This window comes from Leptonotus elevatus, chromosome 6, assembly GCF_054856555.1.
Source record: "Leptonotus elevatus isolate MCC_2025b chromosome 6, RoL_Lele_1.0, whole genome shotgun sequence".
Lineage (NCBI taxonomy): Eukaryota > Metazoa > Chordata > Actinopteri > Syngnathiformes > Syngnathidae > Leptonotus > Leptonotus elevatus.
The window spans coordinates 26,009,538-26,037,062 of NC_141244.1; the positions used below are offsets into that span (position 1 = coordinate 26,009,538).

The 27,525-nt window shown below is 41.9% G+C and overlaps 1 protein-coding gene across 3 annotated transcripts in view; it reads right to left on the reverse strand.

Moving 5' to 3' along the window:
- Positions 1 to 27,525, reverse strand: part of bcam (basal cell adhesion molecule (Lutheran blood group)) — a 59,875-nt gene that overhangs the window by 11,136 nt on the left and 21,214 nt on the right. For all 3 annotated transcript variants that reach the window (XM_086079175.1, XM_086079174.1, XM_086079173.1), the window contains exons 2-9: positions 8,882 to 9,009; positions 8,539 to 8,755; positions 5,381 to 5,454; positions 3,822 to 3,918; positions 3,562 to 3,744; positions 2,059 to 2,180; positions 1,790 to 1,931; positions 953 to 1,068 (exon numbers count right to left, since the gene is read on the reverse strand). In XM_086079175.1, coding sequence (XP_085935301.1) covers positions 953 to 1,068; positions 1,790 to 1,931; positions 2,059 to 2,180; positions 3,562 to 3,744; positions 3,822 to 3,918; positions 5,381 to 5,454; positions 8,539 to 8,755; positions 8,882 to 9,009 — 1,079 coding nt within the window. The remainder of the gene's footprint in view (positions 1 to 952; positions 1,069 to 1,789; positions 1,932 to 2,058; positions 2,181 to 3,561; positions 3,745 to 3,821; positions 3,919 to 5,380; positions 5,455 to 8,538; positions 8,756 to 8,881; positions 9,010 to 27,525) is intronic.

A 27,525-nucleotide genomic window follows, 5' to 3' on the forward strand; every position in this document is an offset into this window, starting at 1 on the left:
ATAGAAAAAAAGCTCGACAAGAATGGAGAAACATTTTTTGGTGTTGCAAGTGGAGGGCATCGGACGACACGAGTGCAGCTGTGTCAACAGCAAATCGCAACTTTTGTTGGCTTGATTGTGAGGAAAAAAATTATTTGTGTAACAAAATTGTTTTGTTTTTCTAATATTTTAGTTTTCTCTTCGTGACTTAATTTCACTTTGTGAGGTGATGAAATTTGTGTTGGCAGTTTGATGATTTTCTTTGTTGAAATATGTTTGTCTTGTAAAAAAAAAAAGAGCGTAGGCTTGATAAGCTGCGGCATCACCGCACGTGTTTTCGGTCAGTTTTGTTAACCTGTCAAATTCTGTATTTACAATTTTACTTTGACTGAAGCCGATCGAATCAGTCAATCGATGATGAAAACTCACGTTTTCACAATTTAGGGTCACCCATCTGTCTCTATATGCCGTTCGCAGAGGTGGCAAATCCAGGTCTAGAAAGTAAAAACCCTGCCAAAGTTTGGCTTTAGTCATTGATGCTAACTAGCTAGCTAGCTCCCTAGCAGGTAAACGAGCACCATGGGAGCTAGCTAGGGAGCTAGCTAGCTAGCATCGGGGGTTAACGCCAAAATGTGGCAGGGTTTTTACTTTCTGGACCGGGATTTGCCACTTCTGGTAATCAGAAAAAATCTCACCCTGCGGAACATTTCCAAAACGATCCTAAAATGGCCTCTACAAACCAAAATGGCAGACTTATTTGTGCCTTTTCTGGCTCGGCTTATTGACACTTTTTTTGTGAGTCAATTTGGGACGGACATCAAATTTCATGTTGCTATGTGACAGTATCTTCGGGCCCATTTTCAAGGGTCACTTAGGCCTAAAACTGAAATGTCACATGATCACCTCTGTGGTAATAAGGAGTGATATTCTCCTAGTGAAGGGGGGAAAAAGCAGGCAAAAACAGCCAGCTCACCTTTTTCCATTGCACTGTGTGCGGGGCAGAGGCTTTGGTCTTACACTGCCACTCCACAGTGTCTCCGAGCATGACAACCTGAGGCTTCGCCGGGCTCACATTCATTGGATCAATGTCTGACAAAGAGAGAGAGAGGAAAATCAATTAAGAGCTTTGGCGAGCATGTAATAAAGCTGTTAAGAGGGTTACACAAAGCGGGAATATTTGGAAGTACAAAGCTGATGCCCTTTCTCCGAAGTTAAGCCCACTTTGGGCTAAGCCCGTTCCGCACAATTCCGAGGTTATCTCCTCTTAATGTGTTTGAATGGCTCAAATTAGGATGACTTTAAAGTGACACCTGAACCGTGAACAATCAGATCGGACGGTCGGACCCTTTCGTCCTTCACACGCATTAAGCAGGGCACACGATAACTTGGCCAAATGTGAGCATTTTTCCTCCATTAAAAAAATAAAAATAAAAGTAGAAATAAATACAAAAATAAATATAGAAATTGAATTAAATATCAATCAATAAATAAAAATGTACTGCTCTCACATTTATTTATTTAATTTATATATTGTAAATCTCGTTTTATATATATATATATATATATATATATATATATATATATATATATATATATATATATATATATATATATATATATATATATATATATATATATATATATATATATATATAGTTGTTTTTATTTCCATTTTTATTTATTTTTATATCCATTTTTTCCCACTTTTATTCATTTATTTAGCAATTTATTTATTTCAAATGTTGGCAGTGTTGGTCCTCCATATGGGTCTGTCACGTTTTACAAAATGGGTCATGTGCAGCTCACTCACAGTGCACGCTGAGGATGATCTCGCCCGTCAGGTCGGCGTCGAGGTTGTCGAAGTCGATGGCCTTGCACTTGTACACGCCGGAGTCGGTGCGCATGGCGGATTTCAACATCAGGAGGCCGCCCTGGCCGAAGACCGGCTTGTCCTGGAGGGAGGGCCGAAAAAAATGCTGAAGAACCTCTTAAAAGTCATCGGATTTTCCATTTTGAAAAATGGTTGTCGTTTTTTTATTTTATTTATATTTTTTATCCAACACAATTCTTAGAGCGTACGTCTTTGGTGAAGTCAAACTCAGGCTGAGGGTTTCCGTCGGTCTCGCACTTCATGGTGATGTTGTCGCCCTCTTTGACGGCGCCGGGGTTGAGCAAGGTAAACGTGGCCGTCTCCGAGGGGTCTAGATGGACAAGGACAGACATTGGAAGGGAACAGGTGAGAATTCCTCAATTGGGTGAGCTTCCAGCGCCATACTGTAAGTCATCAATCGGGGAGGTACAAAGCATTCCACAAGCACTTTCCCAGTGACTCGTCTTTCCCCGCCTCATTCTCCGCATTCTTTTTCTTCTGTGGTGGAGTAGCAACCGTGACGCCACCAAAGAATTTGCGCAGAAGCTGTGACGGTGGCGAAAATACAACATCTGCTTAAAAGCAAAACTGTAACTTGAGCTAGCTAGCATGGACTTTGGTAGCCGTTAAGAAAAAAAAAAAAACTGAAACAAAAATATTTTAACTGATATAGAACTAGGATAGAAGGTTATGATGATAAGGTATATTAAAAAGTTTTATTGTAATTTTGTTATTTCTATTTAATTGCATTAAAAGAGCCACAAGCTTCTCGCTAGCCTCCCACAAAGATGCTATGCGTAGCGTCCTGAGCTATCATGATGAGATTATTTTAACCGTAGTATGAAAATGTTAAGAATTCAATTTATGTTTTACTTTTACTGTATTTGAGTCAATAAAGAGCCAGCTAGCATTCCACAAACATGCTAAGCACTCAGATAACGTGACAAGACTACTTTATATAGGGTAAAAGTGTCTGTAATTTAATGCTAATTACTTTTGCATTTTAGCTATTCTATTTGTGTTATTTTATTTGATTCTACTAAAAGAGCCACAAGCTGTTATGTTGCATTGCACAGGCATGCTAAGCATAGCGTCTCAAGCTAACTCGATGAGGCTGTGATTGTTATAGGATAAAAAATGTGAATAATGTATTTTATTTTTTTTTACTTTAAGCTAGTTAATATTCTTCAGAAATGCTAACGTGGCGTGACAGAGGGTAAAAGTGTTAATAATTTAATGTATTTCTTATACATTTTCGTAATCTATTTGTGTTTTTATTTGATTCTACTTAAAAAGCCACAAACTGCACACAAGCGTAGTGTCTCAAGCAATAACAGCTAATCAGTGGGTCAAAAAGTTAATAAATTAACTGATTCGTATTCACATTTTAGTTCTTTTATTTGTTTATATAAATGGAGCCATTTAAAAGTTAAAAAATAGCGAGACGATCTAAATATGCTAGTAGACGGTACGATGCTACCTACACAGAATCTGGAGCTAGCCCGAATTTAGAAAAGTAAGCTAGGCTACTATCTTGCTGCAATCTTCGACGATATTTGTTTCCCATCCTACGCTGGTCTGGTGTGTCTCACCTTCACTCTCAGCGGGGCGAGACAATTGTTAGATAACACACTAGGTAACAAAGAAAAACGAAAAGAAAAGAAGAAGATTTGCGTTAATGACAGACATTTACAAAACATTTGTGGGCTCACAGTTGAGGTTGAGGTTGATGGTGTCGGACTTCTTCTGCTTGATCTGGTCTCCCGGCAGGCTGTACTCCACCGTGCACTGGAACACCGAGTCCTTGTCGGCCTTGCTGGGCTGCATTAGCAAGGTGCTCTTGACGGTGTACAGGCCCGAAGCCTCCTTCACCAGAGACGGGACCATGTACGTCTCTTTCCGAACAAGAGTGACAACGTGAGTTGCGTTCGACGTGACTGTAAAAATAACGACGTGATGTTTATCAACATACTTTCTTTCCTGTCCTTGACCTCGGCAAGGGGCTGACCGTCCTTGAACCAGATGATCCTTGGCTGCGGGTGTCCGTTCATTGTCACGCAGGTACCGATCTGATTGACAGGACATTCCGTCAGATCATTCGAGGTGCATCTTAGACAGTACAGCGATACCGGAACATAATCCGTCTTTTTGTTGATTAAATCAGTGTTCCCCATTGAAATGATTGGAATAGATTGGACCGTTTAAGCAATAGAAGCAATGGACATACAACGACAACAAAAGAATCAGTCAATAAAGCGCACTTCAGCAGTGTACACTCTAAAAACATTTGGGTAAAAAATCAACCCAAAAAGAGACCAACTCAACTTTTTGGGTTATTCAAATTCACCCAAAACGTTGGGTCAAATGAATAACCCACGTTATAACCGCAAAATTGGGTTGTTTGTGGGTTATTAATTACATTTTACCCAACTTTTTGGGTTAAATAATTCAAAAGGTTGGCTCAGTTCATTTTTCACCCAATTCAATTGGGTTATTTATTTAAGCAAAAAGTTGGGTCAAATGAATTACCCCAAAACAACAACAACAACAACAATAACAAAGTGGGTGCTTTGTAGGTATTTATTTAATTTGACCCAACGTTTTGGATTAAATAACTAAAAAAGTCAGGTCAGTTAATTTTTGACCAAATTCAGTTGGGTGATTCAGTTAACACAAAAAGTTGGGTCAAACGAATAACCCACAAAACAAGCCCAAAAAAAAAGTTTGCTTTGTGGATTAAATATTTTTTTTTTATGTAATAATTGTATTAATTTCAATTAATAACTCAAAAAGTTGGGTAAATCCATTTTTTTTTGTGCAAATTTAGATTATTTTGGACCCAACCATTTTTAGAGTGTACCAACACTTTTCATTAGTTTTCTGCCGGCTTTTTTTCTCACTCCGTCACGCTCGGGCGAAAACTGATGGGCGTTAGCCAACTTCAGCCCAGCTAGCTAGCTGCCGTAGCAAGGAGGATTCTACAACATCAAGACGTGCAAAAAAACGACTCAGATTCTAACTCTGGCCACTATGTGGCGCCTGGTTAAAGTAAGCCATTTTAAGATAAAAAGGAAATCTTTCCCAGAGTTAAAAGCCGCCAGCATATGCCGCTGTGCTCTCCAGTTCAATAGATACGTTTTCAAATTATTAAATGTCAGGCTTTTTAGAAGGCTTTGGGCACCGTATGGTGTCGATAAAACTTCTATAGAAGTGCATTCCATTAGCCATTTAAATCAAATTGGATTTTTCATTAGTTTGACATGGGGGTTTTTTTGGGGGGGGGGGGCAATGAGTAAGATTCAAATCCATTTGTAATTCATTGGCCAGCGTCAACACGGTTAGCGAATCGGTGTTTTGGGTGCAAGGCCGAGCACTAATAAAAACATAATTTCAAACTTTTACATTATCTCAAAGGGCTGTTTTTTTTTTCAATTAAATCCGATTATGTGGGTGTACGTAATGAAGTGTCGAGTTCATGTATATCACCAAACACACACACACACACACTTAGCGAATTAATTTCAAACACACCTCCGAGCTGGTAGGCTGTCCCACAGAAATGGCTTGGGTCGATGCTTGTGTAAGGGTGGGCTTCTCTGGAGCAACTGAGGGAGGATATAAAAAAAAAAAAAAAAAAAACAGAGCGGAAGATGAGAGTGACGATAAATGATCATATCATTATGATTCAGAGGAAGTAACACCCGCACCTTTAACCTCGAGACGCAAACACCCATAAAACAGCGCGGCCATCCCACGCTGGCTCCTGACCTTGTTAATTCTCCCGAGCAGTAAATATCCTGCTCGGCGGTATTCCAACCGTGACCCGCTTCACATGAGCTGATAAGGGTCAGATCATCCACTCACACACACATAAAAAGGAAAGGAAAAAAAAACACTCCCTGAGATTGCAAAAACAATCGCACAGGTGCAAGATTTACCCTCGTGTCCTCGCTTCTTTCTTCATCTCACATGCAAGGCCATCACCATCTTTTGTGCAAATAACATGTTTGAACTATGAAAATATATCCGCTTAAAACCTCCAATGGCTGGAAAATATCCCGTCCTAGAACTTTTCCGTGCCACAACAACGAGGCGCTCTTATGTGGCCATTCCAGTGAGAAGCCCCGGCCCACAAGATGGCTGTCATGTCAAACTTCGTTTTTTTTTCCATCTGCCTCACTTTTTCTGCCTTTCTCTGCAAGACGTGCGTGGACTCACAGCTGACAACAAGGCGCTCTAAAGCGTTCATACCAGTGGACTATATCGAAGGGAAGATGCATTTTCAGGGTGTAGGTTTAGCTCGCTAGCCTATTGCATGTCCCAGTTGCATCAAATAACCGATGATGCGAACGAAGGTGCTCAAATTCTTTTTTTTTTAAAAAAAATTCACTAAGAGAGGCGCTCAAATTCTTAAAGAGGAAGTCAAACCCTACAAAAATTTTTGGACAATATGTTCTTTGCAGCCCCACTAGTCTAAATATGTTAATCTGGTTAATATTGCGTTAGTGAAAAATGAGTTAAGCAGCAAAATCCAGCCGTTTTTTTATGCATCTCAGGGGGCGGCCATTTTGCCACTTGCTGCAGACTGAAGATGACATCATTGTTGCTCAGGTCTCAGGTAACCAATCACAGTGCAGCTTTAGAAAACAGATGAGCTGGTTATTGGTTGTTGCCTTTGCCCTGAGCAACTGTGATGTCATCTTCAGTCGACAGCAAATGACAAAATGGCCGCCCCATGAGATGGATAAAAACGGCTGGATTTTGCTCCTTAACTCATATTCCACAAATGTAATATTCATCAGAATGTCATGTTATGTCAGGTCACATATTGTTGTCAAGAAATGTTTAAAGTTGACTTCCCCTTTAAATAGTGGGTGTGACTCATGCTGGGGGCAAGGTGTGACACTGGATCCCATTTTAGCCCCCCCCCCCCCACAAAAAATCTGGAAAACTGAATTAGTGATCAACAGTTGAACACTCCACAACAGAGTACAACACAGTTCTGAGTATTTGTACGTTTTTAGCAATTAACCTCCAACATGGCCGACATATTTCGAAACAAATCTCTGAATTGACTCAACAGTGCCTCTAATGATGTTTTTCTCTTCGCGGTCATTTCCTCGCTCGAAACGAGCACAGCTCAGCTTTCAGGAGAGCATAAAAACTCGACTGATGTCATGTAATTCATCCTCCCGTCTCGTAGATTCCGCCCGCCAAAACGCCACCGATGAGTAACTGTGGGCCGTTTTCTTCCGCTAAGTGCTCGAACCGAAATGGTCAAACAGCAGCACTTCATTGTGGTTTTGTTCAACACTCCACTGTTAATAAAAGTCGCCCACTCACCACGGACCAAAATTTTTTTTTCTTTACGAGTTAATGGTTAACATGGTAGCAGTGATTTTGAAAACAAGTTGGACCGCAAAACCTGTTTTGATACATTTCATTCTTTCTTCTATCCAACATTTTGTATGGAAATAGTGACTTTAGTACAGAGAATTTGACATCACTCCTCCTGTTGTCACGTCAAAAGGCTAACGATGTTTTGTTGTTTTCAACACATAAGCGTCTGTTTGTCAAAAAGCAACAAATATTCCACGCTGAGCAATTTTCTTGAATACGTTTTGCAGGGGTCAATTAAGCGCCAGCTAATCATTCTTGATGAAAAGTTCAATCACACCTGTCATGTCTCATACATGTCACCTAAATAACACTTGGAGGGTTCGACCCCCCCCCCCCCCCCCCCCCCCCCCACAACTCCATGTGTGTCCTTGGCCCACCCACAGTCACCCCTGATTAGACACCCTTCATACTTTTTACTTGCATCGCCCCACAGTTAGCATGAGTGATTTAATGGCTGACTTCCTTCCACAATGTAGAGACGCGCCAATTCGACGGGTTTCAAGCACTTTGAAGCATGTTGAGATTTGATCGAGTCTCATTAACCTTTTAAAATAGTAGCCGGCCGCGGGGCATGACGTCAAATGCCTGACAATCTGCCAAATTGGGTCTCATATGTGAGAACGGGAGCCATTTTTTTGCAGTGTCATTATCATTTTCAAATAGCATTGCCGAAAAATTTGGTAAAATGGAATAACTTCATTATTTCTCAATGTTCGCAAAACCTTTCGTTTTGTCTCTTACTCGGGGAATTGGCTTCTCCGATTGGCTGACAAGTTTCAGTTAGAAACCAAATGGCAGGCCAAAATTCTGAAACATCAACGGGTCAAAATTACCACGATGCCCTAAAAACTTAGACTTAAAGAGCTCGAATGGATGATTTTTAACCTTTTTTTTTTTTTGCACAAAGAATGCACAATAAAAAAAAAAATAATAATAATAATAATACTAAAATTACAACTTTTGAAAAAAGCATTTAGAAAAAAAAGCTAACAACAAACCTACTCTGGTAACGAATTAAAACTAATTAAATTAAAAAAAAAACTCATAAACAAAAAATTAAAAAATAAAAACAATTACAAAGAAAATTCCATAACTATTATAACGCTGGTGGGCAGTAGAATTTATTGGTCATGGAGGATTTTATAGGCATTTGAAGTGCTCATTCCATGTTTTTGTTTTCTAGAAAATTCCACGGCCACCTATCACGTTGCTAATGCTGCGCACCACCCGTTAGCATGTTTGCGTTCTACTTATGCCAGTAAGTGCGCTCAAGCAACCGGCGGACTCACAGAAGACTTTGAGCATGGTGGAGGCTTCTCCGCTGCCAGCGGGTCCGGCGTTGACCGAGCAGAAGAAGACGAGTCCATCGGAGGGTTGGACCGACGTGACGGTTAAGGTGAAGTCGTCGCTGATGCTGACGCGGCCGCTCAGGGGCGTGTCCTTGTCACTTTTGGCCTCGCCGCCCTGCGTGCGGTAAGCCACGCGCTTCCTGTTTCCCTGCAACTCCTGAAAAGACCAAGAAAACGGGACGAACGGTTAGATTGCACTCCCTGTGGCTACGTACTATTAAGCTAGCATGCTACGTTCACACATGGCACAACGCTGACGGATGTAGAAGGTAAGTTGACTCACAATGTGCCACTCCACGATGTTGTTACTGGATGCCGGTGACACGGTGTACGTGCAGGGCAGTTTGGCAGTCTCGTCCTTCAACGCCTCCACTTTCGGAGCCACGTTGACCGTCACCAACGCTCGGCACACTGCGGAGACAACGACACGATAGTTGAGCGTACTTAGCGCAAGTTAGTTTACACAAGTATCTCCCGAACACGGCAACGCAGCGCGTGAATAATGAATGAACCATGTCGTCAATTTCTCAGCTACAAAATCCACACGTGAATAATTGATGCGTAGCGAGAGAGCGGGAAGGGAAGGAACGGGAGGGGGGAGGACAACGTCAGGGGGGGGGGGGGGGTCCTAAAAATGGGGCGAAGACGGATGAAAGCGTGTTTCCTGTCTGCAGTGAAATAGAGTGGACAACCTGAAAGGAACAATACGGAAATATAAGAAGACTATGGAGGAGGTAATGATGTAAAAATCTCCCTCAATCTACAGCCTGTTAGCATATTGCTAGCATGTTCTCATATGAAATAGTGCCTGACGACAGGACAGGATATAAAATCCATATCAATATGATGTGGCACTTCATGTAATCCGGTTGCGAACTAAAACAAGTTCGCATGACAACTGTTAGCATGTTAGCATTTCATCTGGTCTAATTAGCCTTCTCAAATACAAAATGGTTGGTGGTTAAAAAAAATCATCTTGTCTTCTAATCTATACAAAGACTGTACAACACGGTTCAGTTTATAACTATTTTGTTGTGCCTCAAATTTATTTTGGATGTAATTCCACTGTCAACCACTAGATGGTGGCACACTAAGTACTTTGATACTGTAAATATGACTGAAGAAGAAAACTGAATTGACTAAAGAAGAAAATTGAAAACAGGAAGTACAGTTTTTCAGCCCACCTTAGTTTTTGCTGACGATGATTGAAGGTGCTAATATTGCTATATGTTAGCATATCAATTGTTGAGACCCGTATTCAAAAATCCTCTGATGAAACCAGAGCTCCCTTTGGTGAAACACAATAAAAAGAAAAAAAATACCCAAAAAACACAACAGTGTGTAATGAGGAAAAATGCAAGACATTCCAGGCAGGTCAGACTGAACAATTCATCGTGACCCTCCAAAGCGGCTCGGAGTCGAAGGTCAGTCAAGCGCTGACATTTACGTTGATGTAACTCAGTGCAAATCACTTTTGGATGCATCAGTCATGAACTTCCCCCCACTATTTGATTCCACCCAATTTAAGTCTCACACTCTCAGTTTGTTCGTATTTGTCAGGAGGATCCTCGTGCGATTCAGCCAGCTCAAAACAAAACAAGCGTCCAAGAATGAATGAAACGCTGCACACTCATCAGGATTTAAGAGCCACTAGTATACAATGAGTGGTGCTTGAGAAACACACACACACACACACACGCACGCACACGTACTGTAAATTATACATACACACACAGCATTTTAGATGAAGTGACTCACTGGCAGATGTAGAAAGAGTCCAAATGCAACGCACTTAGTCCATGCGTTAGATGTTTTGGAAAACACGTCAACTTAATTTGCATCTGGTAGAGCAGGGATGGGCAACTGGCGGCCACTCTGAGTGGCCCCTAGATTAAAAAATAAATAAAAAATAAAAAAATCGGGAAAAAAGTTATCTGATAAAAAAAAATAGTTTGTAAAAAAAAAAAAATCTTTTGACATTTTTTTGTTCTTGAATTTGAGTTAATTTATTTATTTAAAGTTTTTTCCCCAATTTTTTTTTTTAACAAAACCTTCAAAAATTCTGAAAACGCTGAAAATTTGGGTAAAATATGATAAAAAGGCCAAATATTAAATACAAAAATCTGTGAATATGCACATTCATGGGTGCGAAACTGCGAACGTGCATCAACTGTAGTTTAAATTGCAATATCACCATTCACCACTAAATGGCAGGCATGTCTTAGTTGCGCTTGTACTGCCCAACACTACAACATTAATAGGCCTAATAATTCTTTGCAGATTTTGAACGATATGCAGGATATACATAGTGTTATCATGAACATTTTATATATATATATATATATATATATATATTTTAGATAATGTTGGTCTGCAGCAGTTTTGTTTTGGCCTTAAATGGTCATTTTTATGCATGAGACTTTTTTTTCTTTTCTTCTTTTTTTTTTACAGATGATGGTCGTTTTGTTGTTGATCGTTCATATTTGATATCATTATGAAATAAAATGAAATGTTCTCCTTATTTAAAATATAATTTTTGTCATAAATCTGGTTAGGGAAGCGAGTGGTCCTACATGGCTCCTGAGTCCCACTGATGAAAAATTGTGTCCCCTCCAGCATTTAAGTTGCCCCTCCCCGAAGTAGAGCGTTGCCTGACACGCACGCACGCACGCACGCACGCACGCACGCACGCACACACACACGTTAATTTGCAATGTTTGGTCTTGGAGTGACCAATCTGCTTTCTCCAGCAGGCAGCTGGACAGACAGAGACAGCCAATTACAGCATAATTAGGGAATCCTCAAACCTGAGTAAACCCCCAAGCCAAGTGTGTGCGTATATCAAATTTTGTTTGTGCGTGCGAGTGGACAAGGGGAGTGTAGAATGGGTGTGGTCGGAGGGCTCGGGGGGAAATTTGGGGTGGGGGGGGGTGTTGGGTGCTAGCTACACGGGGGTCTCGTTAGCCGAAGCAGGCCAGATAATCCGATTTACTCAAAGAGAGGGAAAGTGTGTTCGTGTGTGATGGGGGGCCTGACCGGGCCGCGAGACAGATGGGAATCAGACGGTCAGATTGTGCCGTGGACACACACACACACACACACACACACACACACACACACACACACACACACACACACCCACACACACACACACTTACGTTTGATCTATTATTAAGGTGTTTTTATCAGAAACCGAAAATGGTAAAAAAAAATGCAGTTAAGTTCAGTATATGTGCATTCATGTGTGCGTGTGCGTGTGTGCGTGTGCGCGTGAGTGAGTGAGACACTGTCAAAGAGTCAAAGCAGAGTGCAGACGACCCGCAGAAGCGGTATCGGTCCTGCGTCTCCTGAAAAGTTAATGCGGAGCCGTCTTCAATGCTCTCGCTCGTTGTCTTTTATGCACTTTGCTTCAACTCCACATACGCGCACACGCACACACACGCACGTTCCTCCTCATTAACGGATGAAGCCAACTGAACCCTCTCCCTTTCGTATTCCGGGCATGAAGACCGGGCCTCGTTTCAAGCTCCCGTCTTCAAGAGCATTGTTTAACACACAACGCACACACCTGCCGGCGAGAGCGGCGCCAAAAAAAAGTCGACAGAAAAAAGAGAGCGGCAGCACCCATTTGTCTTCTCGCTAACCCAAACATTGCTCATGAGGGAGGATGACTGTAAAAAGGGGGGGGGGGGGGGCTGCTGAATGCGTCATGGTCTCCCTGTATGTGTGTGTGTGCGTGTGTGTACCTGTATGAGTGCGAGTGTGTGGTCCAAAACAACCTTGGTGGCTTAAGTGGATTATTGTGAGTCGGACTGTTGGCAAAGCAAACAGAGTTGAGTCACCTCGAGCAGAAGGTCACCAAAGGCTGCGTTTACACTCTGCCTTGCCTGCTTCCCAAACCGAACGCTAATATCTGCATTTGGACTTACGCAACACATGAGACAACGACAGACGCGTGACAACACAAAAAAGTAAACAATGCATAGATAATGCAAATACACACAGGATCTCACGCGGCTTCGTCTGTCCTTCCTTCCTTTTCTCGGTCTCTCCTTCGGTCTCTTGAGGCCTCCCTGATTTTATGTTTTTTGGATTTGTTGGGGTCTGGATGTTTCTTGGGTTGGGGAGGAGTTCTGGTGGGGGGTGCCTGGTCGGTGCTGGATTTCACCTTCCTTGGTTTTCTTTGATCCTTCCTCGGGTCTCCTGACGGCGGTGTTCGGTTTAGGTGAACGGTATGAGATTTTTTCTAATAGTTTTTTTTGGTGAGCTAACAAATACACGCACACACGCACACATGCACATACACATACTCACCCACATACACACAAAAAAATAATAATAATTAAAAAAAAAAAAATAAAAATAAAATAAAGAGCAATGATGATGACATTTCCGAATGAACAATACTGAGCTCTTTATTAGAAAAACAAAAAAACAAAACAAAAAAAAAACAAATACACACAGCTGCATAGACAGTGTAAGAGTAGGAAGCATTTTGGACAGATTAGACCTTCTTCCGCGTCTGGCAGGAAGAAGGGCTCCACGACTCAATCATTCCGGCATCCATTAAAGAGTTGAACGGAGAAGATAGGCGACAGTCTTCTAAGTCGGTACTGTTAGCACTCGGGACAAACCAGTTATCGGCAGGGCAGATTATCGGCACCGATATTTGCCGTTTTGTTGCATATTTCCTCTCAAAATTGGGTCAAACTCAGGGAATTATTTTGTGCCGATGAGCTCCCGACACTTTTATTTTTTGTTTGAACTTCAGACAAAGCTAAGTGAAACATTCAAATAGAAAAACGATATTTACTGTAGAAAACCTTAGGGAGGTATTTATTTATTTATTTATTTATTTATTTATTTATTTATTTATTTATCGGGAAGCTCCGTGCACTTTTTTGCTACAATTTTAAAACAAAGATGTCTATTTTTGACCATAAGAAAAAAATCCTTTGAAAATGTATGAAGCTGTTTAAAAGCACCTAAAGTTAAGTGTTGGCGTGTGTCTTCATAATTTTGGCACGAATACTTTCCATTTCACTGCAAACGAATATTGGCTCCAAATATGGGTTGTCGGTCTCCTGGACTACTAATAATGGGTATTGATTATTGGCCCTGAAAGAAACAAATCATATTGCTCTATCTCTTACTGTTAGTATAAGAAGACTTTAGAGCGATCTGATTGGCTGGATCGGGATCAGATGATATTTTGTATTTTTTGCCAAATCGGTGATCGGCTGTAATGTCTTAAATTTGCTGATCAATCAATGATGTCAATGATGGATGGCTAAAGTAATGTTCCATGTTATATTTAATGTTTATCAGCACTTTTTGATGAATATATATATATATATATATATATGTGTATATATATATATATATTTATTTTTTTCCTCATACATTTCAATTGGTGTCAATTAAATGTGGGTTTTTGTTGATTTGTAATCTTTGTTTTTTTTTTTTTTTTACTCGGTCAATGATCGCTTTGAAATGTTTTTTCACTTCATCTGAATTTTTCTTGTAATCTAAATTCTAGCCCACGATACAAAATCCCCCCCCCCCCCCCCTTCAATAAATAGATAAAAACAAATGATAACAGAATCAGACGTCCAATCAGAAGCAGCTTTATTGGCCAAATATGTCCCAAAAAAATAAAAATATAATAATATTTTGTCTTTGGTATTTTTTTAGTTTGAGTCACTCTCGAATACTGCAGCAAACAAACTGAATAACAAAATATACATTTTGGACACAAACACCATTTTTGCTGTAAGTGCAGAGAGTCTTTAAGCAATTGAAAGTACTTCTGACTTTTGTTGCATTTACGTCTTCGTAAATAATATCTATTTATTCCTGTACACTTTGTAGAGTTCGTCATTGGCATCCGCATACACGGTATCAATTATTCATGTCGCGTTGACGCAGACGCTGCTGTTCTCATCGCGCTCGGTCTCGTTGCCTAAAGTTGCGAAATATGTACGTCGATATTGACTTTGCCGTCGTGAAACTTGAGCGTCCCCTTCGTCGAGCTAATAAAGTTGTATTGCATTCCATTCTCTTTTGCAACCTTTCATGCAGACGAAGCGCATTTGGCTTCATCGTGAGCCGCTATTAGCGATAATACAACTTTTTTTCTTTTTTTTTTTTCTTTCAAAATCACTCAAAGATCAGCTGCAGGAAATTTGCGATCAATCCATCCAACTGTTGAAAGAGCGAGCAATGCGAACGCCACGCAAGAAGGTTCAAAGCCAGAACATCAGAACTGTGAGGCCGACGCGCTCACTTCGAACCACATCGTGCTGTCCTCGGGGGGTGGTGAAATATTGGAACTTATTGACCTGCTGTACAGTCGCCTATTGTACAGGACAATCAATGCGTGTCTGTGGGGAAGGGCGGGATCGGTCTCGGGGAGGGAGTGGAGGGGGGGGGAGTCAATGAAGGGGGGGGGGGCACGTAAAAGCTCTGAAGTCTGTCAGCGAAGGGCTGATGAGATGAGAGCTGAACAGGTGCGAACCGGCAGCTGCTACCACACACACACACACACACGCGCCCCCCCCCCCACACACACACACGCCCCCCCCCCCACACACACACAAGTGCACTCAGAGACCAACAATGGGCGTCAAAAAGTGAGCACGAGTGTGAAAGGCAAATGTGGCTTGGGATGGGGGGGAGGAGAAGAGGTGGTGGTGGTGGTGGTGGTGGGGGGGGGGAAGGCTAGTGTGAATAAGGCATCCGTAAAGTGTTGCTCTGGATTTTTCAAATTTTGACATTTGATGCGGACGTACAATGGACAACTGATTCCCCTCAACAACTTCAAATTCAAACGTAATGCAGAAGTTATGATCCAGATCCACCCATGATAGTGAAAACCCCAGAAAAGGTGTGTTCATTAACAGTTGAAAAGTGCATTGAGACTGTGGCTCTCCTTTCCTAAATGCAATGGCATCACAGTGAGTATACTGCAAAAAAAAAAAAAAAAAGAAGAAACAAGAAGACTGCTAAAAAAAAAACGTACCATTGTATCTTGCCAAAAGCGACACTTGGGAGCAGTATTCAATTGAGAGAAAAAAAAAAGAAGAGCGTAATACATCTACTTTAAGAGTCAGGCTACGAGTGCAGAGGTAATAGCGGCGCGTCTGCTTCGCAACCGCATGCCCAATCTGCATAAATATACAGAAAGAAGCAGCTTGCGGGAAAGATGCAAGAATTTAAAAAAAAAAATCACACAAGAGAATTTCCCATCAATATGCTGAGCATGTGGAACCTGAAGCCAAGATAAAATGTCGGCACCGTGAAAACATATTGCCGTGATAATAGGTTAACTGTTGTTAACTCATTGACTCGCAGCCATTTTCACTGAAGCAAGCCCCTTTGCTCCCGGCTGTTTTACTGGATTTTGACTTATTTTGCAAGGCCCGCAGAATATTGTGTTCAATTGCTATAAAAACATCGAACCTATCAAAAGAAAGATTACGGTCTCTTCTTAGTATATTCCTGTCTGTTTCCGTTTTGCAACAATTAGCATTAGAATATAGCAAAGTTTCATCATTATTCACATGTATGTTTCAAACAGTGGGGAAAAATAGCTTTTTTTGTAACGGGGCCCTGGTTGATCTCTTATACTCTGCTGCCACCTGCTGGCCGTTTTTGTAATAACTACCATTGCTTCATGCATCCTCTTCAGTTCAAAGCCTTCTGTATGCTCTAGCATAAAAAAAACAAAAAAAAAACCATAAAACACGTATAAATACGTCTTTGGGAGCAACTGAGTTAACAACAAATGACGGAAGGAAGGACTTTGGAGGTGAGTTTCTTCACATTCCAATTTCTGGAGTACATTGCGTTCGATTCCATTCTGACTGTTCGAACCTGATGTGGGGATGCAGCTCAGTGCGAGAGCGCATGCTTAGCTTAGCAAGCCCTCCCTCGGCGGAGAGTTCAAATGGCGGAAAAACAAATTTCACCCCACTTAGGTGTGTGTGTGACAATCAGTGATATTTTAGCGTAGCCATATTGCACTGAGCCGCCAGGACGGCACACGAAAGGTTCAAGAGCAATTTTGAGGAGCAACTCCACGTGTGAAGATGTTATCTGAGTTTTTAATTGCCACGCGCATCTTTCCTATCTTGATTAAAACACGCGACGAGAATCTCCGCCGTGGTTGTGCGACGTGATTTCGTTCGGCGGAGCAGAGCGTCTGATCGACGGCCAGATTGGCCTCAAAGCGGGTGCGGCGATGTTACAGAGTCACTCGGCAACAATGACAGGACATGGGAGCCTTTGGTCTCCTTCGTCCGGGCTTTGTAAAGGCCGTCCATCTCAACGAGTCAAAGTCACACCTGGAGCCCACCGCGGCCCCCCGCGGCCCCCCGCAAACACACGCTGAGGTCACAGCTGGCGGCGGAGAATCTTCACTCTCGTTTTGTTTATTGGCTTTAAACGTGAAGCGCTAAAAGTCCCGCGAGTTCTTTTTTTTTTTTCTGTCCTACATTCCGCACCGCTCGATTCTTATCGTTTGACATCGTCTTTATTACCCGTCTGCTTGGCAAAGAGGACTTTTTGCGTTTGAAACGCGCCTTCGTTGAGGTTCAGCGGTTGCGCCTGAGAGGAAGGAGACGCAGAGGACACGAGTGAGGACGCGGGCCGAGGAAGGACGGGCTGGTCCGACGTCCAAACGGACTTCTATGCTGACGTAACGGCACCGCCGTCCGACGTGAGGCTCTTAAGTGATGAGGGGCCGTAAATATAACATTTGTTGATTGCGCCATCACTTTAAGATATTAAATTTGATTGGCATGGTCCGAGTATGTATAAACACAAGGCGGATGCAATTTATCGTCCGACCTGGCTGACATTTTATGAGATCAGCAAAACGTATCGAAATTGAAAACTGAACTGTTGGATGAGTGGACATTCAAAAAGAAAGAAATTTGAGGTCCGCTGGAAAATTTCACAGTCCTGAAAGTCAAACATGGCTATTCGCGTATGTTGCGATGTGCCAGTGCGGCTTGACACATTCAGATAATTAGATGCAAGGCCTACGTCTACACTGGGTTCAGTATTTTACAACGTCAACGTGACTTCTGTAAAAAGATTATGACAATTTCATTATAGAAAAGTCTTAGCATTAGTTTTAGTGTGTGTGTATATATGTATATTAGGGGTGTGAAAACTGGCGATTCGATTCGTATTGCGATTCATAGGTCACGATTCGATACAGATTAATCCCGATACGAATCTATAAATTGATTATTGCGATTTTTTTTTTTTGCTCAAATTTAGAAAACACTAATCAGTAAACTTGTACATGTACACTGTAAGATTTGTATGAAAATGCGTTTATTTATCTGAAAATGCAGGCTTATAACTGAGCCGCTGCATTTAACAAACAGGTTGCAGTCAGTTTCGTCTTTGAACAGCACTGAAATAAAATATTAAGGCTTAATGTTCCATTAATAGAACCTTCATCCATGCTTAATGTGTGAACCCTGACCCTAAGTAAGACGAAGACGTTGAATATTCCCATAAAAAAATTGATGTTCAAAAATTGATTCGGCCGCATATCGAATCGATGCGAGAATTGCGCGCTGTAATATCGCGATATATTGCCGAATCGATTTTTTCTAACACCCCTAAAATGTGTGTATATATTTATATATATACACACAAAAGCATCGGACACACAAGTCCTCACGGCAACGACTCAGCAGGTGTTGTCTGCCGGCCAAGCTGCATGTGCGCATTCTTCAGTCACGCACACACGCCGTTAAAGCCGCAGCGCGCGCACTCGTAACGGATAAATCACAAGTCTTCCCTGAGTGGGGTGTCGTCCCGCGTGGCCCCTTTTTTTGAGGGGGACAAATAGCGCTGAAGTGGGAAACAAGGTCCATCTTTCACACACTCTTTTGTCCACGAGAGATTCCCCCTCGTCGTCCCGGCAACGGCGTGGCCGATAAAAGTGGAGCCCATTCAAAGGGCGCATTTTAGGGTGATGCGGTCAACAAGTGTGTTTTTTTTTTGTCCGACAAGAGGATTAGGAGGATAAATGCAGAAAGAGGGAGGAGAAGAGAAAAAAGAGACAAGGGGAGGGCAGGACAAAGCAAATGTCCTCAATGACAGCATTATTTTGGCCATATAAGACACTGGCACAGAAACAAGAGTTCAAAACATTCAGAAAGATATTTTCTCATCTGATAAAAAAAAAAGAAAAAAAGAAAGGATGAATCATTTTTTTTACAGTACGAAGAAATATTTTGCATGGATTTTGGACAAAATGTGCTCCCTTAAAAATTGATTTGCATGACAATAGCTTAACCTTTAAGCTCCCGTCACAATAAACGCTTCAATATTTATTAGCGTCGGGTGAAAATAGGAAGTAGAAGCTCATCACTTTTCAAATCAAATCACGTCCAAAATGAAACGCAGCGAGTGGCTAGTTAGCGCGCTAGGCTAGGTGTGGCCCTGCCACGACCCCGCATGACCTCCTTTCATTCCAAACTCAATTTCACAAAGAAGCCAGAGATGGAGTATGAGAGGGGGAAAAAAAAAAAAGGCAATCAGGAGGTTGTCAGTGAGAGAGGCCAGAGATGAGAGAGGATGTTAATATTTAATGTCTTGGGGCGCCGCCCCCCCTGCCCCCCCCCCCCGAAAAAATATTGGCCCCCTGCTGCCTTGCGGAGCCTCCAATTAACGCAATGCTGTCCTTTTCTTCCCCTTGTAGCTTCGCCAACCTCTCCTCTCCAGCCGCTGGCAAAATATGAAATTGGGGAGGAGGTGGCAAAAAAAATTCTCCAAACGGGAGTTGTAAAAAGTGAGCGGCATGGAGAGAGAGAGCAAGTGACAGGCAGGATAATGGAGTCCCCCGAGTGTGTCTTCTCCACATATTTATCACAGTAAATGACTTAATGGATGGCAATGAGATGTGGAGTTTGCCTGCGAGATGCAATCGGCCTGCAGAAGCGCACGTTTTCGAACGGCTTTTTTTCTAACGAGGCGCATTCGGTCAAGGAAAGCAAATAAATACGCTGTTGCGCTTCGTATCGTCTGGCTTTCTTCAAGTGGCGGGAAGGAATCGTGATGTTGTTTTTTGCTCCGGGGATGCCCCTACAGTTTCATCGCGGTACCACCGGATAGTATGTTTGCGCTAAGGCTAGTGCTAATGCTAGGCTAGTGCTTTTTCGGGAGCCACATTTAGTCAAGTCAGTATTTATTTGTTTTTAACCTTGAATACCTCTTTTGGGTTTTAATTGATTGTAAATGAAAAAAACAACAACATCAAATTGATAACATTTCGTTTTTTGGCAATAATCTATCATGAGGACGTTATGCTAGCAATGCCTTGTCGCCTTGGTGTTTCTTTCCACGGGGGACGCCGCAATACAATCTTGTTTCAAGGTGGGGTTTCAAATTTTGGATTATGGTTTCAAAGTAAGGCTTAAACTAGGGTTAAGGTTCAATTAGGGTTGGTTTAAACTAATGTTACGTTTGAAAATAGGGTTTTGTGCTAAGGCTAGTGCTAAGGCTAGTGCTAATGCTAGGCTAGTGCTTTTTCGGGAGCCACATTTAGTCAAGTCAGTATTTATTTGTTTTTAACCTTGAATACCTCATTTGGGTTTTAATTGATTGTAAATGAAAAAACAACAACATCAAATTGATAACATTTCGTTTTTGGCAATAATCTATCATGAGGACGTTATGCTAGCAATGCCTCGTCGCCTTGGTGTTTCTTTCCACGGGGGAAGCTGCAATACAATCTTGTTTCAAGGTGGGGTTTAAAATTTTGGATTATGGTTTCAAAGTAAGGCTTAAACTAGGGTTAAGGTTCAATAAGGGTTGGTTTAAACTAATGTTATGTTTGAATATAGGGTTTTGTGCTAAGGCTAGTGCTAATGCTAGGCTAGTGCTTTTTCGGGAGCCACATTTAGTCAAGTCAGTATTATTTGTTTTTAACCTTGAATACCTCTTTAAGGGTTTTAATTGATTGTAAATGAAAAAAACAACAACATCAAATTGATAACATTTCGTTTTTTGGCAATAATCTATCATAAGGACGTTATGCTAGCAATGCCTTGTCGCCTTGGTGTTTCCTTCCACGGGGGACGCCGCAATACAATCTTGTTTCAAGGTAGGGTCTCAAATTTTGGATTATGGTTTCAAAGTAAGGCTTAAACTAGGGTTAAGGTTCAATTAGGGTTGGTTTAAACTAATGTTACGTTTGAAAATAGGGTTTTGTGCTAAGGCTAGTGCTAAGGCTAGTGCTAATGCTAGGCTAGTGCTTTTTCGGGAGCCACATTTAGTCAAGTCAGTATTATTTGTTTTTAACCTTGAATACCTCTTTTGGGTTTGAATTGATTGTAAATGAAAAAAACAACAACATCAAATTGATAACATTTCGTTTTTTGGCAATAATCTATCATGAGGACGTTATGCTAGCAATGCCTCGTCGCCTTGGTGTTTCTTTCCACGGGGGACGCCGCAATACAATCTTGTTTCAAGGTGGGGTTTCAAATTTTGGATTATGGTTTCAAAGTAAGGCTTAAACTAGGGTTAAGGTTCAATTAGGGTTGGTTTAAACTAATGTTACGTTTGAAAATAGGGTTTTGTGCTAAGGCTAGTGCTAAGGCTAGTGCTAATGCTAGGCTAGTGCTTTTTCGGGAGCCACATTTAGTCAAGTCAGTATTTATTTGTTTTTAACCTTGAATACCTCATTTGGGTTTTAATTGATTGTAAATGAAAAAAACAACAACATCAAATTGATAACATTTCGTTTTTTGGCAATAATCTATCATGAGGACGTTATGCTAGCAATGCCTTGTCGCCTTGGTGTTTCTTTCCACGGGGGACGCTGCAATCCAATCTTGTTTCAAGGTAGGGTTTCAAATTTTGGATTATGGTTTCAAAGTAAGGTTTAAATTAGGGTTAAGGTTCAATTAGGGTTGGTTTAAACTAATGTTACGTTTGAAAATAGGGTTTTGTGCTAAGGCTAGTGCTAAGGCTAGTGCTAATGCTAGGCTAGTGCTTTTTCGGGAGCCACATTGAGTCAAGTCAGTATTATTTGTTTTTAACCTTGAATACCTCTATTGGGTTTTAATTGATTGTAAATGAAAAAACAACAACATCAAATTGATAACATTTCGTTTTTTGGCAATAATCTATCATGAGGACGTTATGCTAGCAATGCCTTGTCGCCTTGGTGTTTCTTTCCACGGGGGACGCTGCAATCCAATCTTGTTTCAAGGTGGGGTTTCAAATTTTGGATTATGGTTTCAAAGTAAGGCTTAAACTAGGGTTAAGGTTCAATTAGGGTTGGTTTAAACTAATGTTACGTTTGAAAATAGGGTTTTGTGCTAAGGCTAGTGCTAAGGCTAGTGCTAATGCTAGGCTAGATTTAGATTTAGTTTTTTTTTTTTTTTTTACTAGGGTCAGGGTTACAGAGTAGGAATAGGGGTTCAAAGCAGGGTCACAATTTTTAACAGGTTAAAAAAAATGTGACATGTGAAATGTGTGACCTCAGTTGTCAAAGCAGGTTTTGAAATGAGAGTTGAAATGAGGTTTTATGGTTTTAAAGTAAGGTTAGGTTTCAAAGTCGGGATTTTTAGAAGAACAGTCAGCATCTTGAAAAACTCCCAAATCGGGTTCACTCGTATCTAATAACAAAGCAATATTATTTGCTCACATGGGAGGACTGACTTTTTTGTACGTATCCTTTCCCGAAGCAGAGGAAAACAATCTGCATTCTGTCCAAGCCAGACAGGCTGACTGAGTATAAATAAAACGGCAAAGACATTAAGGCAGCAGCTAATCTCGCTAAAAGGCTCGGGATGAAGTGCTGCCCGCCTGCCGCTGTTTCGTCTCTCGCTCTCTTGTCGCTTCCCCTTCAATCAATTCATCCTCAAAGTCATTTCCAAGCATGCCGTGCAAATAAATACTCGGGCCATTTACGCTAATGCAATTCTGCGTATGTACTGTTATGCTATATGCTAACCCAAATTGTCATTTACAGTACGAGCGTCTCTCCTTTGTTAATCATCGATCCATTCTCTAAGCATTTCCTGTTTTTTTTTTGTTTGTTTTTTAATTCCCGCCTGTCGCCTATGACTGCAAAAATTGCCAATGTACGGCACAACTAAGTGATATAACATAAGCAACAACTGTAAATAGCTTAACGCATACATTTTATGCTAACGTCATTCATATTTTTAACACTTGTACGACAGGTCACAATGGTAAAAAACGTACTCGAAACACCTTCTTGTAATGCAAAAAGATTCTTATAAAAGTGACAGTTTGGGGGGGGGGGAAAAGACAAGAAGAATGTATAACTTTAATTCCAGTCGATCTGAATGTGAAAGATTGTTTTGAACTTGAAAAGCTGGCATTGATTTTCGTCTGGCAGGAAGGCAAAGAGGCCATTTTTTAAAAGTGCCTCCTTCATTGTCTCCCTGCAGGAGCGAGCGAGCGAGCAGCACTTTCCATCCCAAACACCTTCGCTCGCTCGCTAATGAGGCCTCAGTTTTGGCACCAGTTGCTCGAGTATCGGCAGCACTTCAGCACTTCAGCACTTCAGCCTTCCCCGAAAACTTCGGCTAATGCGCACACGAGACGGGAAGAAAGTGCACACGGGAAACGCCAAAACGGCTAATGGAGAGCCGCTCTCGATATTAGTCAAGACAATGCGTGCCGTGTACTTTGGATTCTTCCACTCGACGGTGACGGCAACACAACCCGCACCGCTACCTACACTCTAAAAACAGTTGGGTCACAATAACCCAACTGTGGGTCAAAAATGGGACGATCCTCTACTTGGGTCGATTTGACCCCAACTTCGAGTCAAGAAATGGGTCTTTCAGCGTAAAACGACTCATAAATATTGGTCAGATCCTTTACTTGAGTCAAAAAATTGGGTCATTTTGTATGAAACAAGCCAGAAAAGTTGGGTCAAATTGACCCAGTAAGTGGATTGGTCCATTTTTGATCCATAATTGGGCTACTTTGTGCAGCAGGTGTGATTATAGAAATGCAGAGTTGCCTCCCGACAGAGTTTTATCATCTTTATTTTTTTTTTTTTAATGTTCTTACTTAAAGTAATACACTCTAAAAACAGTTGGGTCACAATAACCCAACTATGGGTCAAAAATGGGCCGATCCTCTACTTGGGTCGATTTGACCCAACTTCGAGTCAAGAAATGGGTAAAACAACTCATAAATATTGGTCAGATCCTTTACTTGAGTCAAAAAATTGGGTCATTTTGTATGAAACAAGCCAGAAAAGTTGGGTCAAATTGACCCATGAAGTGGATCGGTCCATTTTTTATCCATAATTGGGCTACTTTGTGCAGCAGGTGTGATTATAGAAATGCAGAGTTGCCTCCCGACAGAGTTTTATCATCTTTATTTTTTTTTTTTTAATGTTCTTACTTAAAGTAATACACTCTAAAAACAGTTGGGTCACAATAACCCAACTATGGGTCAAAAATGGGCCGATCCTCTACTTGGGTCGATTTGACCCAACTTCGAGTCAAGAAATGGGTAAAACAACTCATAAATATTGGTCAGATCCTTTACTTGAGTCAAAAAATTGGGTCATTTTGTATGAAACAAGCCAGAAAAGTTGGGTCAAATTGACCCATGAAGTGGATCGGTCCATTTTTGATCCATAATTGGGCTACTTTGTGCAGCAGGTGTGATTATAGAAATGCAGAGTTGCCTCCCGACAGAGTTTTATCATCTTTATTATTATTATTTTTTTTAATGTTCTTACTTAAAGTAATACACTCTAAAAACAGTTGGGTCAAAAGTAACCCAATTACAGATATAAAAAAAAAATTAAAAAAAGGAACGATCCACTTGATTTGACTCAACTTTCTGGGTTGTTTTATACAAAATTACCCCATTTTTTAACCCAATTAAAGGATCTGACCAATATTTATGAGTCGTTTTACGCTAAAAAGACCCATTTCTTGACTCAAAGTCGGGTCAAATCGACCCAAGTAGAGGATTTTGACCCAACTGTTTTTAGAGTGTACATCGAAGATTTTTACTATCTCAGTTATCATGTATTTTTCCACCATACTACAACTTGTGTTTCAGTCTCATACATATTTTTTTAAGCAACACCATAAAGGCTTTTACTTCGCTCACAGTGTTCGCCGACGTCACACGCCACCATCAGGCCCCGCCTCTTAAAGGTACATGCATATAAACAGACAAGACACTACGTGCACTTTTTGTCAATGCAATTTATGCTTGCAATTGGTTTTTTGGTATTCAAATATGTTTTAAAAGTGTGTTTTAATAGGGTTAAAAATGTGTAAGTCTCCAAACAAGACTTTTTTTCCATTATATATAACTTTTCACCTAATTTAGGCAAGTCTGGAATAAATTCCCTGCAATAAAGTGAGGGCTCACTAGCCTCACTTTAATATCAAATGACAGTTTAGTGTGGACAGGATTTGAAATCCACAAATATGGACATCGGCGAGGGGGCAAGCGGGGGAGTGGGGGTCGGGGGGGGGGGGGGCGCACTTCGTGACGACCCAACCTCGCTGTAATGAGATAACAGGCCACTGGAGTGCACGATTTTGGATTATTCCTCCTTTCTTTTCATCACTCCTCCATCCAGGATACAACCAGCATGCTCAATAGAGTGGCTAAGCCCCCCCCCCCCTCCCCCCACAACCCGAGTGTGCTGCACCGATAGAGGGATATAGAGAGTGATGCGTAAACATGCTGCCCGCCTGATAGGGCGAAGGAGAAAAGGGAAAAGAAAGCGACAGGGAGGGCCCGCTATAAAGAAAGGCAGCGGAGTCGCTGTAGCGCACAATACGGGTCACTGGCTTACCTCCACACTCCCTTCGACATGGCTCAAATTAGCCCCGCACCTGACCCTGCGCCCCCCCCCCCCCCGCCTCCTCCCACTCGGACAAACGGCCTTGTACAGTCGCCACAAAGGCAACGCGCGGCGGGTGGGAAGGGAGACGCCGGGAAGCCCCGCTGAAGCGTGAACTTCAGTATTGTACCGGGAAAGCCGCGACCTCCAAATGACCTCCGCACGCCCGCTTGTTTTTCACACCTTCGGCACGCACTGCAAGACTGCATCGCGCCTACTATACGACGAGTCGAGCGAGTTTTTTCAACAACGATAAAGTGATGGAAGTCATGTTGAAGTGGATAAAGTGATAACATTTTTATCAGAGTAGCGCTAGCATGCTAGCATCCAGAACAATTGGAACCACCGTAGACACCTAAGCTAATAGTTAGCATCTCTGTGGCGATGTTGTAATCCTTTAACCAAAGTGATGGAAGTCATGTCGAAGTCGATAAAGTGATAACATTTTTATCAGAGTAGCGCTAGCATTTGCTAGCATCCAGAACAATTGGAACCACCGTAGACGCGTGAGCTAATAGTTAGCATCTCTGTGGCGACGTTGTAATCCTTTAACCGGAACCACAAACAATGAATCGGCATCGGAATTGTGAGATTCCGAGCGGGATATGTCCGACTTTCTCAACCTTCCTCGAATGCTGCATTAGTCTGTGAATAAATGATGTGTTCAAGTGCCAGGACAATGGTGGGACATCTGACAACTACGCATCGTTTTACTTGTTTTAAACGGATCATTTGAAATACAATTGACAGTATTTCTTGCTGATTGTTCATTTGTGACTCATATTTCCCTCCGCGCGTTACTCAATTGTGGTATTTGTGCGGCTTGACAGTCGGCCGGTCTGCGATCTTATCACCACCTGCTGTCCCCAAACACAACATAAGCCCTTGATTTGGTCTCACCCCGAACCATAAGCCTTCTGCGTGTCATACCTCACACGCACAAAACTTTTCCTCTTTGCCTCCCCTCCCCACTCTCACCCTCGACCCCCCCCCCCCCCCCCCCTCGACCCCCCCCCCCCCAGCGCCTTCGCTGACTTTTGGGCCTTTTTTTTGCCTATTATGGTGGATTAACTTTCTACTGCTTGGATGAACTCCAGTAAGTGGGGGTCACGCGGTCACACATCAGTACACCGGCAATCTCTGGCAGGCAGGCAGATATGGTCACAAGCCCGCTGGCGGGGACGCACGGAGTCTTTAGAAGCCAGATACAGCAGGCCGACTCCCATGATGCATCTGAGCAAAGGGCGCGCAAATCCCCACTAAAGCCGCTTGATTAATCTCGCTTGATCACAGCCAGATATCATAATTCAGAGTTAATTATCATTCTTCGGCATTCTTTCCTCTCTCCCAGTTGATTTGTAAATCCGTTCAAAGCCCGCTTTGTCGCACACTCAGACACTCGCTCGCTCGTTGTTTGCTAACAAAAATAAACAGTGAAGCTTGATACGCCACGTCTCCGCTTTGCTGCATCAGCCCGTAGTCTCCTTTTGGATCAAATGAGCTACCTTAATCGCGTGGCCATCAAATCTCACGATGATATACCCAGCAAGAAATAACAAAATAAATACTGCAGTATGATACTCCAAAGTCTCCTCTACTGCTCCGGCCCTTAGTCTCCTCTGGAATAAAATGAGTCACCTTAACTAGCAAATCACAAATGTATACCTGGCAACAAATGAAAAAATAAACACACAAACTAAACACCGCAGTATGAAACTCCGTACTCTCCACTTTGCTGCAGCAGCCCTTAGTCTCCTGCTGGTTAAAATAACTCTTCCTAAGGACGATTTCATCTGCATTGTTGTTTGTTAGCATGTTTGCTACTTACTCAAGGATGCATTCAATGCGGCGTGTTCTTTTGCAGATTCCCACAAAGCCGATTTAAAACACGCTGAGATATGTTAGTTTTCGTTAACTATAGCAACCTTGGCGCAATGAGGCTCACGAACAACAATGGCGGTTCGACGGACGCCTCCAATCTCTCCTTCCAGTCGCCCGACTGATGTCAGCTCAGCTCACACGCAGATAGCCTC